The 13,344-nt window shown below is 35.1% G+C and overlaps 1 protein-coding gene across 4 annotated transcripts in view; it reads left to right on the plus strand.

Moving 5' to 3' along the window:
- MCU (mitochondrial calcium uniporter) overlaps nucleotides 1-13,344 on the plus strand; it is a 199,149-nt gene that overhangs the window by 57,382 nt on the left and 128,423 nt on the right. The window contains exons 2-3 of one of the 4 annotated variants that reach the window (XM_074374178.1): nucleotides 2,270-2,385; nucleotides 3,034-3,082. The exons of the other annotated variants lie outside the window; for them this stretch is intronic. Of the exons in view, the coding sequence (XP_074230279.1) occupies nucleotides 3,056-3,082 (27 nt within the window). The 5' untranslated portion in view covers nucleotides 2,270-2,385; nucleotides 3,034-3,055. The remainder of the gene's footprint in view (nucleotides 1-2,269; nucleotides 2,386-3,033; nucleotides 3,083-13,344) is intronic. 4 annotated transcript variants of the gene reach the window in all.

Below are 13,344 nucleotides of genomic sequence, written 5' to 3' on the forward strand. Positions count from 1 at the left end.
CATGTTTTAAACATTACTTAGAAGATATTACACTGTATATATCCTTATGCAACTTGTTCTTTTTTGCTTAATACTTTAAAAAATATTTATATAGTTGATACATGTGGTTCTGCTTCATTCATTTTTAGCTATGTGGTGTTTCATTCTCTATTTCACATATTTATTCTCCTGTTGACTGAAAGCCTTGTTAGCTGAATATTTTGGGGGGACAAGGAAGAGAAATATGTCATTTAAAAAGTTAAATTAGAAATGTTGTTTTGACTTTCTGTAAAGCCAGTTTCCTTTTTTGGTGTGGAATGTCCTCGTTTATCATTTTCCTGGGAAAACCCATTATACTTCTCGAGAGAAGAGTAATGTTTCATCACACAGATGAACATATCTTGTACAAAATGCAGAGCAGCATCTGCTATAATAGAGCAAGCTCATGAGGGACTGAGCTGCAGCAATAGCTTGGTTTACTCTATTAAAATTCTCAGATTTCTCAAGTGCAGACAAGCTGTGGATGGAAACTTGTTGGCATTTAGTCATTATTTCTTTTCTGTATATTTGTAATAATTTGCAATTTGGAGCAGTCTGCTTTATTTTGTAAAAGGATATGTGCCTTATATGGTTAAAAAAAACTTTTTGAATTGTGTCATGGTTTTGATGAAGTAAAGGAAAAACAAGGTGAGGGACTGAGTGGGGAGGTACTTCTTTTTGAGGCAGGTAGTTGGTGTGAAATAAGCATTTGTTAATAATAAATCTTATATGTATATGTCACTGTATATTGTTTCTTTGTAGTTATTGATTAAAAAGCTAATCTCTGATAAATGTTTTTTCTTCCTAGTTTCACGCTGTCTTTCATTTAAAATATCTTTGATAATGCTTTGAACAATTTTGCAGAATACACAATATAGAACTTCATTCATCTTGTCCTTCCAAACGATTTGCTATAATACATTAACCAGAAATGCTGATGCAGCGAGGGAAACACTAACAAGTGGGATGCTTTCCAGGGACTGTAGCTAAGGCAAAGCAAACACAAGCCAAAATTAAGAAGAAAACAGTTACGCACCCAAGATGTAGTCTGGCCAGATATGCTATTAACAGTGAATATCCCATTCTAATTAAAGTAATTGAGGCCTGGGCAGTTTGAATCACCAGACTATCTATTTAAAAAGTGACCCAACTTTAAGCATATTAGAATTAGGGGATGGTGCAAGAATAGTCTTTTGGCTAAAATTTATTTAGAATTAAATTTATTTAGAAAACTTAAATTATTTGCTTTTTCTTACTGGCTAGATTCTGGTGCATCAAGAATGATTGAACTCAACTGCCTGTTTGTTTCTTCTATTGTGGTTCTGAGGGAAAGGGTGCTGAATGGACCTGCAAGTAAAAGAAGAGTGTTTTTTGTTTGTTTTGTTTTGGTAGGAATGATTAGATGGAAGGAAGAAAGAGGGTATTGCTAATTAGGAATGATTTTTATGTTTTTCACTTTTGTTATTTTTCTTGCAAATCGTACTTTTTTTTTTCCCACAAATTATTTCACCCATGAGTAGTGTAGGTATGGAGAGAGGAGGTAGTTATGTAAACAGGCTTTTAAAAATTGCTGTTCTTGCTTTTGAATAATCTCTGATTCAACTGGCCAAGTCAAACATTTTAAATCAGAATTCCTAAAGCAAAGAGTTGTGTGGTGAGGCAAATGAATCAAAATTTTTTTTTTTTAGTGTGCCAATATTTCTAAGTTTTGTAAACTTGGTTCTGAAACTTATGAAAGTTCCTGAATGAACCTGGGTAGCCTAAAACTTCTATTGCCAAGGTCTCCTTAAGTTTAAAAAAAAATTCTTATTTCTTTTTAGTTTATTAGGGTTCTGTTTCTTTAAATGCTAGAAGAGCAGAGATGGGGTGAAAAAAATTTCCCTTTAATACTGTTTCTAAAAGTATTAATTTATGAGTTGTTGCTTCAGAGTCTCTGTTTTTATATCTCTATGAGTTTACCATGCAGTTATCTAAGATTTGGTACTTCCTTTCTCTGGAAGAAAATGTATATTCCAGAGCTTCTCATGACCAGTTTGGATTTTTTTCTAGGTTATAACTCATATTCTTTTAAGAGCGCCCTCTTGTTCTAAGAGTCACTTGTAATAATCAGCTGCCAAGAATGACCTAAGTGAGATCTTTCCAGATTTTCTTTTCTTTTCTTTTCTGGCATTGTAGGCTGAGGTATCCATGGCAGCAGGCTCAGGAGGGCCTTTACCTTTGACATTGACTTTACTTTTTTCTATTCTTTTAGGTCTTTCGCTACCATTCCTACAGTGGTTTGCAAGATATCGTTTCCACCTCACTCTCCATGTACCATGCCAGTGACATCTTAGCTGCTAGAGTGTGGAGCTGGCCTGTGGGAGTCAAGTAAGTGCCTTTTTTACTATTTGGCATGGTTTTTGCTTACTTTGCAAAGCCATGGAGAGGAACTCCTTAAGATTAGTTTTTAAAAAGGCACTTGCTTGACCCTTGTGGGCCGGCTCTTTGCTCCAGCCTATTGTTGAACACTCGGTAGCTAACACAGGACTGCATTTAGCAAGATGACTATCACAGAATGGACCATCTTTACTAAGATAGACCCTAAGGGACAATAGATCTGATCTTGGCTTGATAAGACCATTTACATTGATTAACAACCCCTGTGCCATCCCAGAATGAATCAGAGCTTCTGTGTTAGCTCAAACAGTTAGTTACTCTGGCCTCCTGGAAATTTAACAGGTTATGGATGACCAAGGGTCTGTTGGTCTAAATCAGCTGGGTTACACAGAAACAGAACAGCTCTCCCAGGAAAGATAATGACTTTGGCATTTTTCTGAATTAATCGAGCTTATTATAAGGAAGAAGTGATTGTTGCTGTTAATGAGGTTTGGGTTTCTGTATTAATTACTAAAGTTGCTAAAACCTGGTATTTTACTTTTGCAGGTCACCTTGTAAATTTTACCTATATAAATTAACACATCCCCTGTTATGTCATAACAACCATGTAAGGGAGAGTGTTTTCCTGCTCTCTCTTAGGTATTGGTGATATGACCTGTTCATGCAGGGGAAACTTGAACATTCTCAGGTATGTGAAGATCCTGATTCATAAGTATTTTCTCCCTGCAAACAAAACAGTTTATTTCAGTGTGAACACATGATGTGGTTTTACAGAAACAACTTGCCAGTTGTTTTCTTGCCCCTGATATTATAGAACAGGGATTGGCAAACTACAGCCGAGAGCACTGCTTATTTTTGTAAATAAAGTTTTATTGGAACACAGATACATTTGTCACTCACATTTTGTCTATGACTGCTTTTGTACTGCAACAGAGTTGAGTTATGACAGAGACCATATGGCCTGCAAAGCCTAAAATATCTGTCTCTTTAAGAAAAAGTTTGCTGACTTCTGCTATAGTAGAACCAAACTTCAGGTTGTGTTTAGATATAAACTTGCTAGAATCTCAGTTGAATTCATGAGGTTAGCAGTTTAGCAACAGAATTGAAGTTAGAAGCTAGGTCTCCTGCCTCCTTGCCCAGGGTTCCTTCTCCTAGGCCTCTTACTATATTAGGGCCACTTGTTTTCCCTACTAGCTGCAAGGCACAATCTTTTTACTTTATTTTTCCCTGAAATAAAAGCAGACTCAATGATTTAAACCACAGAGATATGACTTATTAGAGAATTGACCCTTTTTGGAGTTTGGATGCCTTTATTGTTTGAAGATAACTGGGGAATTGTTTCTTAATGAATCATTAAGTGCTTATAGCGTATACTCAAAAAATGTTAAGTTAGTTGGAATAGAAAGAAGTCTGAGCCTTGTTTAATTTTTTATCTAGGAGCAAAACCAAAATTGGCACAGAGAGATGTTTACCTCATAGATGGCAAGATTGTATGTGTATGTGTGTGTGCATGTTTAGGTGTCTAACAGTTCTCAAAGTGCATTTGGACTGCATTCTGAGAAGAGTTCAGCAGGTGTATTACAATCTGCAGATTATGTTGCAGAGTTTTAAATGGATTTTTAAAAATAAATTTTATTTTAAAACAGTTTTGGGTTTACAGGATAATGGCTATCATAGTACACAGAATTCCCATATATACCCCTCATTCCCTCTATTATTAACGTCTTACATTAGTATGGTATATTTGTTACAATTAGTGAACCAGTATTGATACATTATTATTAACTGAAGTCCATGCTTTATTCAGATTCCCTTAGTTTTTGTGTAATATTCCTTTTCTGTTCCAGGATTAAGTGAATTTTTATTACCATGCTCACTGATGTAGAAGGCATTTATGTGACCACCTGAGAGTTAAACTAGTTTTGAAGTTCCTTTCAATTTCCTGGAGTGTGATTAAATGCTTACAGGCTTAACTGCTGCAGAGTTCCGACTTGTGAGGTTTATATTCTATAACCTGTCAAGAAAGTGGTTACTTTACCTTATTGATAGTAATGGCTCTTCAGCTGTTCCTAAATTTTTAGCATCCTCAGTTCCAGAAAGGACAAGACAAACTTGATCACTTCTGCTATTGTCATATGTGAAATTGCTGGTAAAAATATTTTAAAGTAAATTGCTTTCTTTGGAAGTGATGTGGATCAATCAGCTGTCATACTTCGATATGTTTACCCTCCTGAAAGTAGTTTTTGAAGTTGGCACTTTCTGATGAATCATTAATCATTCAAATTTTCCTGTAAAGACCTTAAAACTGTTTCTTCCTTAAAAGTTCTTAGTTATTTACCAAAACTAAACACATGCATGCTCTATGACTCAGCAGTTCCACTCCTAGAATTATATACACCAGAATTGTGTGTGGACAATAATGTTCATAGCAGGACTAATTATAATAGTCCAAACTGGAATTTTCCAAGTCCCTGTCAATAGCAGAATGGGTAGATACATTTCTGGCATAATCACACAATGAATGTTAAACACTGATGATGGCGAGCAAACTGCCGCTGTGTATAATAACGTGTAACTCACAAATAGAATGTTGAGCAAAAGAAGCTGGACACTAAAGAGTGAATACTATGTGATTCCAATTACATAAATTTCAGAACAGGTAAAACTATCTGTGGTGTCAGAAGACTGATTACCCTTGTTGGGTTTTGGGGGAAGTGTTTGGATTGGGGTATGAAGGGGCTTCTTGGGGTGCTAGCAATGTTCTGTTTCTTGTTTTGAGTACTGGTTACATGGGTGTATTCACTTTGTGAAAATTCACCAAGCTTACATATTTTTCTGTATTCATGTTATTCTTCAAAGAAATAAGTATATAAAAAAGTATTAGCAATTCTGGAAAATACACGCAGAATTCACTGTTAACATTTGAGGGTTATATGGAGAACAAACTGAACAAATTAACCTTATATCTTAGAATATGTAGTATCTGAATTACAGGATTATCAAGGTGCCATTCTGACTGGAGCTATTACAGTCCTATTTGTATAATGGGATGAAATAAAGTAGGTGGTGTTAATGGCTGCTCTTTATTGTAACCAGGTTTGGGGGATGCCTCAGAAAAGACATCTTTTCTTTTTAGTCTATATTAGATAGAGAAACCAAGTTACAATGTCCATCCATTTTTATATTTCAGTAAAGACTTATAAACCAAGTAGCTGTGACTTGAGTATTTTGGTGTGTTTATACATGCTGGAATTTCTCCTTCCCTCTGATTGTTGTTAGATCAGTGAGTGAGCTTTTAAACGTAACCAGAATGTAGAGTCCTTTTCCCAATGGAGCTTCCTGTCCTGACTTTTTTTTTTCTTATCGGTACCTTTGGTTCTTCCAGTTACTTAAATTAGAATTACTTTGTAGCTCTTTCTGTTTCCTTTGCAGTCTTTTCCTACTCTTAAAAAAAATTAAATTTACCATCTTAACCATTTCTTAAGTGTGCAGTTTAGTACGTGCATACCTTGTTTCATTGTTCGTTGCTGTATGTTGTACAACAAAGCACGATAAAGCTTCAGATACTGCATTTTTTACAAATAGGAGGTTTGTGGCAACCCTGCATTGAGCAAGTCTGCCAGCACCAGTTTCCTGACGTTTTGCTCACTGTGTGTCTCTGTGTCACGTTTTGGTAATTCTTACAATACTTCAAACTTTCATTATATTTGTTACGGTGGTCAGTAATCTTGGATGTTACTGCTGTGACTGACTGAAGGCTCGGATGATGGTTAGCATTTTTCAGCAATAAAGCAGTTCTAAATTAAGGTATGTACATTGCTTTTTTAGACATAATGCTATTGCGCACTTAACAATCTACAGTATAGTGTAAGGAGAACGTTTAGATGCACTGGGAAACCAGAAAATTCATGAGTATTTTCATTTTATTGCAATATTTGCTATGTTGTGATCTGGAACCAAACCTGTCATATCTACGAAGTGTACCTGTATCCCAAGCTTTTATTTAATAACTAAATCCTAGTTGGAGTCTACCTTTCTCATCTAATTTGTCTTGTACTTTGTGTTCCTATTATCACCATCCTTACTTGTGTTTAAATTCTTACTGTGTGTCTGGACTTCTGTCTTAAGCATCTCAATTTTCAGTGTTCCCTCTGTAATCAGTCCATTCTGTATCTTCCTGTCAGATTTATCTTTCTAAAATCTCGTTTACCTAAGCATTTCCTCCCACAAAACTGCTTGCCACCACCTACAGAATTTAATACAAATTCCTTAGTCTGATATTCAAGACCTTCTAAAATTGAGTCCCAGTCTTTCTTTCCACATTCAACGATAATATTGTTTGACAACCAGTGATTGCTTGTCTGCTTTCAGGTTGTGTGACACACCACACATACACGGTTTTATTTAATTTATTCCTATAAAGTAGGTACTGTAAATACCACTGCTGAGGAAATAGAGGCTGGTGGGTTCTAAATAATATGCTAAGTTGGTAAGTGATTGAACTGGGAGTTCAAATATATGTCTCCATCCTCCACAGTTGTAACTTCTGTCTCCCAGTGCTCCTGAATGCCTTGAGTAGGCCAGTCCCTAACCATCAAGTACATTCCCACCTTTATCCCAGCTCTTTCACTTCGCAGATCCACTGCCTAGAAGGCCCTTGCTTGTTCCTTTCTTCCTTTTGTCACAGTCTCATTCTGCCCATCCTCCAAGGCCTAGCTGAAGATCCATCTGTTCAGTGATTTTTTTTCCCTCCCTCCCTCCTTCCCAGCAGTTTATAGAATACTCATTAGCCTGACCACACGTTTTGTCCTTTCATTGCCTTGAATCCGTATTTTTAAATATATGTATGATTTAGCTTTGTCTGTAGATTATAACCTCCTTGAGGTTGAGCGCTTGGATTGTAGGTTTTTTAATATCCCTTGCAGTGCTTTATATATAACAGATGCTCAGTAAGTGTGTGTGTTGATCATTTGAAATGATAACGGAACTGTTAATAGCTGAAGATAAATAGTGTGCATCTAAGACTGTTTCTTGGCTCTGTGTGCTTCTTGAATCTCTTTATAAATCCCACTAGTAGTCTTAATCAGAACCAGGAATGATGTAGATAGCATTGACTTGTAAGCAGGAAGCTTAGTAACTATTGCCACATACTGATTCAAATCAGAACAGTTCTTCATATCAAGTGTGTGACTTTTTTTTAATTGAAGTATAGTTGACTTTCAATATTATATAAGTCTCAGGTGTACAACACAGTGATATTCAGTATTGTTAAAGATTATACTTCATGTGAAGTTATTATAAAATATGGGCTGTATTTCCTGTCCTGTACATTATAGCCTTATGACTACTTATTTTATAGCTAGTAATTTGTACCTGTTAACCCCCTACTGCACCTTACTCCTTACCCTCCCCTGTCCCCACAGGTTTGTTCTCTGTGATGTTTGTCTATTTCTATTTTGTTATATTTGTTCATTTGTTTTATTTTTAAAATTCCACATGTAAGTGATAACACACAGTGTTTGTCTTTCTCTGTCTGACTTATTTCACTAAGCATAATAGCCTCCAGATCTATCTATGTTGTTGCAAATGGCAAAGTTTCATTCTTTTTTATGCCTGAGTAATGTTCCATTGTGTATATATGTATGTATGTATGTATGTGGTATATGTGTGTGTATATATATATATATACACACACATATACACACCACATCATCTTTATCCGTTCATTTGTTGATGGACACTTTGGTTGGCTTCTTCTCACTTTCTCACCAGTGGCACTTTGTTTGAGGCCACCAACATATCTCACCTAGATTATAACAACAGCTCCAAATTGGTCTACCTGCTTTTGCTTTTTGTTTTCTATGGTTAGAACTCAAGCGGTGGGAGTGATGATGTCAGGCAGAAGATGACTATTTCAGAAGTTTCACATCTCACTCAGAGTAAAAGACAAAGTATGTAAAGTGGCCTACAGAGAGCAATATGTTGATAAACTGAATCTCTGGAGGAGGAAAAGCTGATTTGTAGCGTTTGCCTATTTCTGACATAATTATTTCCACTATGGAATTCAAAGTTCTAGAAAGTATAACAGTCCGCTCTTCAGCTGGTACCAGCCAGCTCCCACTTACCATTGCTGAACATTTGGCTCCCTTTCTCACCCCCAACTATGGCTACTTTCCCCCTTGCCCATTTCATTCTTGTGATACTGCCCTCTTTGCTATTCCTCCAACATGTCAGACATGCACCCAACTCACACGATCTTTGCATTTACAGTTTTCTATAATTAGAATAGTCTTCTCCTGAATATATGCAAGTTTGCTTATTTCTTTTTTCTCACAAGTATGCTCAAATACCTTCCAAGACTCCCTGTATAAATTGCAGTCTTTCCTCTACGTTTACTCAATATTCTCTTTCTCCATTACTCTGCTTTATATTTTCCCTAGCTCTTCCAACATGTTATATGTTTATGTATTACTTGCTTTCCTTTCCTGTACCCTTCACTAGAGCAGGCACATTTTCTTCACTACAGAATCCTCAGCAAAAGGATGCCTAACACATGGATACTCAAAAAGTTATTGAATGAATTAATACGTAATTATTTTAAAGATGTAAATTTAAGTGTATTTCCCCAGCTGGGAACATCCTTTGTATGAAAGGAATTTTTAATTTTTATTTTATTGGTTGTCCTGAGATAATTTCTAAAAAAACACCACAGTGATTTTTTCACCTGATGCCTTATGTAGTGATGCATTATTGCTGTTTGTAGGCAGTGTTTTCTGTTGGTGGGATAATGGTTATATTTGCTGTTGAGACTGAAAAAGAAGCATTTCATTTTTGGTTGAAGTGAAAATATCTGCAATATATGTAAACAAATCAGTTTGGGCCTGTCACTGATGATTGCACCTTGAAATTACTATTCACTTAAACTCCTTATGAGGAACTCAACAATATTTATGGTAAAGTGTATATTTGATAATGTGTTAATCTCACAATAACATCATTGTGAGTTTGAAGACCTGTGATAAATAATAAGAAAATGTAATTTGTACATTTTATTTGAAGATTAAAATGGATTTATGGGGACATTTTTCTGTATAAATATTAAAATTTATAGACCAGTTTAGCATGCTGGTTTATTATAATTAAAAAGGTATATGACTTCTCAAGAACTGGATGCTGTCTTTTCCCCTTGATCTCAGTTGCTGCCTTTTTTTTTTTCCTGAAGCAGAATTCAGCCTTCCACATGACTTAGTCTAGGCACAGACAAATATTATAATGAGATAACAAGATTGAGCTGTAGTTACTAACCAGAGTTTTCTTTTCTCTTTCTCTCTTTGTTTTCCTTAAATATTTTTACAAGTAAAATTTCAGTACAGTAAGAGTTGAAAACATGACAGCCAGAGTTACTTTTTCCAAATTAATCTTTTGGGGGTAGCTGTAACAACCCATTTTTATTTCAGGGTTTGATTCAGGTCAAACCTTCTCTGAGGTCAGAGAAGAGAGTAGCTTGTACTGAAAGCTGTTGCTTCTTTTTGGCAGACAGTTAAGAAATGGAGAAAAAGTCTCTCTTTTTTTATGAATGTGTGTTACTTTCTTAAGTGAGATTTTAACTAAAATTTGCTGTATTTCTTTCCTACAGACTTTTGAACATTGGAGGAAAAGCCCATTTTCTCTTATGAAAGCTTAATTTACTTTGTTCTGTCACCTTTTGGTTTTTAGAAAGTGTTTATCTTCTAGATTTTTTTTAAAAATTAAGACTTATGTTTCTAAAGCAGTTTAAGATTCATAGCAAAATTTAGAGGAAGGTACAGAGATATATATATATTTTGACAACATTCTTAATGATTACCAAATTTGTCAGGAAGAATAGAGATAAAGTTAGTTTTCTGTTCATGTGTATGATGCTGTGATTCTTATTAATTCTAACATTTAGAGTTATTACCCATTTTAAAAGCTTTTAGCTATGGTAAAAGTACTTAATCTTTATCATAGAAAAATTGAGATATACAGAAAAATGGAAGGAAGAAGAAAATGCTAAGAGACAACTGTTGCTAACATTTTTATATATTTCTTAATAGACGTTTTTTATGGCGTTCATCTTGCCTCTGATAAAAGAATCGTTGATCTTTGTATATAACATAAAACTATATAACTACATTTTGCTTCCTTTACTTAGCATTTTATCAAATATTTAACAAACTTGTCATGAACATTTAATGACAGCATAATATTCCAAACAGTGGTTGTATCATTGTTTATGTTTATAATACAATTTTCAAAGTAGATTTTGTTGGTGGCACATTTGAGAATTTTAAAGAATAAACATTCTTTTCCCTTGAAACAAGTTTCAGGAAAATTGACAACAAAAACAAAAACAACAAAACCCCTGTGATGATCCTTCTGTAGCCTGTTACTTTGAGAGTTGGTTACTGCCCTGACCATGTTCTTGTACACTCACAAGTAACAGGCACAAATTACAATAAAGTTATTTAAAGCATGTTTAAAAGTCCATCTGTTTTAGATGTGGTCTTCTAAAAACCTTTTGCCATTTTAGTGAAGACTGTCAGATTCTTCTAAGGGTTTTGGAAGGCCCATCCTTCCGTCTGTAGATTTGGTAATCAAGAGTACTTAGAAATAAATTCTCATCAAAGTGGGCATAGAGGGAACATATCTCAACATAAAGGCCACTATGACAGACCCACAGTCAATATAATACTCAATGGTGAAAAGCTGAAAACCTTCCCACTAAATTCAGGAACAAAACAAGGATGCCCACTCTCATTGCTTCTGTTTAACATAGTTTTAGTCTTTGCCACACTGGTCAGACAAGAAAAAGAAATCAGAGGTATCCAAATTGGAAGGAAGACGTAAAACTGTCACTATTTGCAGATGACCTGATACTCTATCTAGAGAACCCTGAATTCTCCACACAAAAATTATTAGAACTAATAAATGATTTCAGCAAGGTAGCAGCATATGAAATTAATATATGGAACTCTGTTTTGTTCCTATACTTCTAATAATGAAATATCAGAAAGAAAATGTAAAAAAAAAGTCCCCTTTAAAATCTCATTAAAAATACCTAGGAATAAACTTAACTAAGGAGGTGAAAGACATATATATGAAAACTAGAAAACATTGTTAAGTGAAATTGAAGATGATTCAAAGAAATGGAAATCCTGTTTTCCTGGATTGGAAGAAAAAATATTGTTAAAATAGCCATACTACCCAAAATAACCTACATATTTAACGCAACTCCTGTGAAAATTCCCGTGATACTTTTCACAGAACTAGAACAAATAATCCTAAAACGTGGAACCACAAAAGACCCAGAATTGCCAAAGCAATCCTGAGAAAAAAGAACACAGCGGGAGATATAACTTTCAGACTTCAGACTTCAAAGCTGCAGTAATCAAAGCAGTGTGGTACTGGCACAAAAGCAAATAGATCAATGGTACAGAATAGAGAGCCCAGAAATAAACCTCCACAGTTACTGTCAATTCATCCATGACAAAGGAGGCAGATATATACAATGGGGAAGAGACAGTCTCTTTAGCGAGTGGCACTGGAAACACTGGAGAGCTACATGTGAAACAATGAGATAACATTCCCTCACACCATATACAAGGCAGCCACGTGTATTTATCCTTCCTTATTTTTCTCCATACTTGACTCATCCTGTCTCTTTGTTGTCTGCCTGTCAGTACACATACACTCTTGTAAACACATACGTGTACTTTTTTGTTTTATAAAATTGGATGATATTATGCCTTCTTTTCTGCATCTTGTTTTTCTCAGTAATAATTAGTAGAACTTCCTCTAAGTCAACTAGTATAGCTCATTTATAATGGTTGTATAAAAATATAGTATTATATATGAGATTATTCACTGATACAGCTGGTACCATTGTTTAGTTAGTTAGTTCCTTGTCAGTGGACATTTACTTTGTTTCCCATTTTTTGTCTCTGTGAACATTATAGTAAACATCTTGTGCTGGCACATTTATTCTGTGAGAGAATCAGGAGTGGGATTGCTAGTTCAAAGGATGTGTACATGTGATATATGTATATTTAGTAATTAATGATTACTGTCAGATTGTTTTCCAAAACCAACAACATAAGCAAATCTTCCTAAGATCTTGTCTGATTCAAGGAAGACCATAGAATATTATTATGTAGCTTTTCTACAGTTGTTAGTTACAGGATTTGCTGGATTCCTAAAGGAGTTTATCTGAAGAGTTATCTTTATAAAATTGTTTGTCGTTCTGTGTTCTGGGTGGCTGTGTTACTTTAATACAAAATGAAACGAGATTCTTTCCTCAAAGCCCTAGTTCATGCCTAGTGTCAATGTGATACTCTGATACACTAGATAGTAAACAGAAATGAGACAAATTCTGAAATCTGACTTTGGAGATGAGACTGGAAAGTAAAGGCCATTTTGGTAATAGATTTTTATCTTTAAATTGGGTATTTGCTTGGTTACAAGAGAATTAATTAAAGAATCTCTCTAGTAGTCTCTCAGCATGAACAGATAAATATAGAGCACCAATGTTCAGGGAGGGAATGCTGTAGAAAATGTGTGGGTAGCTGTTCTAGTTTTACACAGTGGGTAACATCTAGAATAAAGAATAGATAAAAATGCTCATTAAGGATTAGTGTTCTTGAAACGTCATCAAATACAATATTCCCCCAGCCTACCATTCATAATCTTGCCCATTTTACATATCTAAGATATGTTTTCCACCAGTTCAACACACTTTTCCTTAATCCCTTATTTCTGTGTTTGCCACACTCATTCCCAGTGCTATTCATTTGCTCTCCTCCTTTAGATGTCATGTATCTCTCCTTCTGCACTTCTATAGAAAGACGAATTACAGTCCCTCTTTTCAATACTCAAGTGCCTTCTTCATAAAGCCTCTGACCTCTTCGGTCCACAGTAATTCTTTTTAGCTCT

This window comes from Camelus bactrianus, chromosome 11, assembly GCF_048773025.1.
Source record: "Camelus bactrianus isolate YW-2024 breed Bactrian camel chromosome 11, ASM4877302v1, whole genome shotgun sequence".
Classification (NCBI taxonomy): Eukaryota; Metazoa; Chordata; class Mammalia; order Artiodactyla; family Camelidae; genus Camelus; species Camelus bactrianus.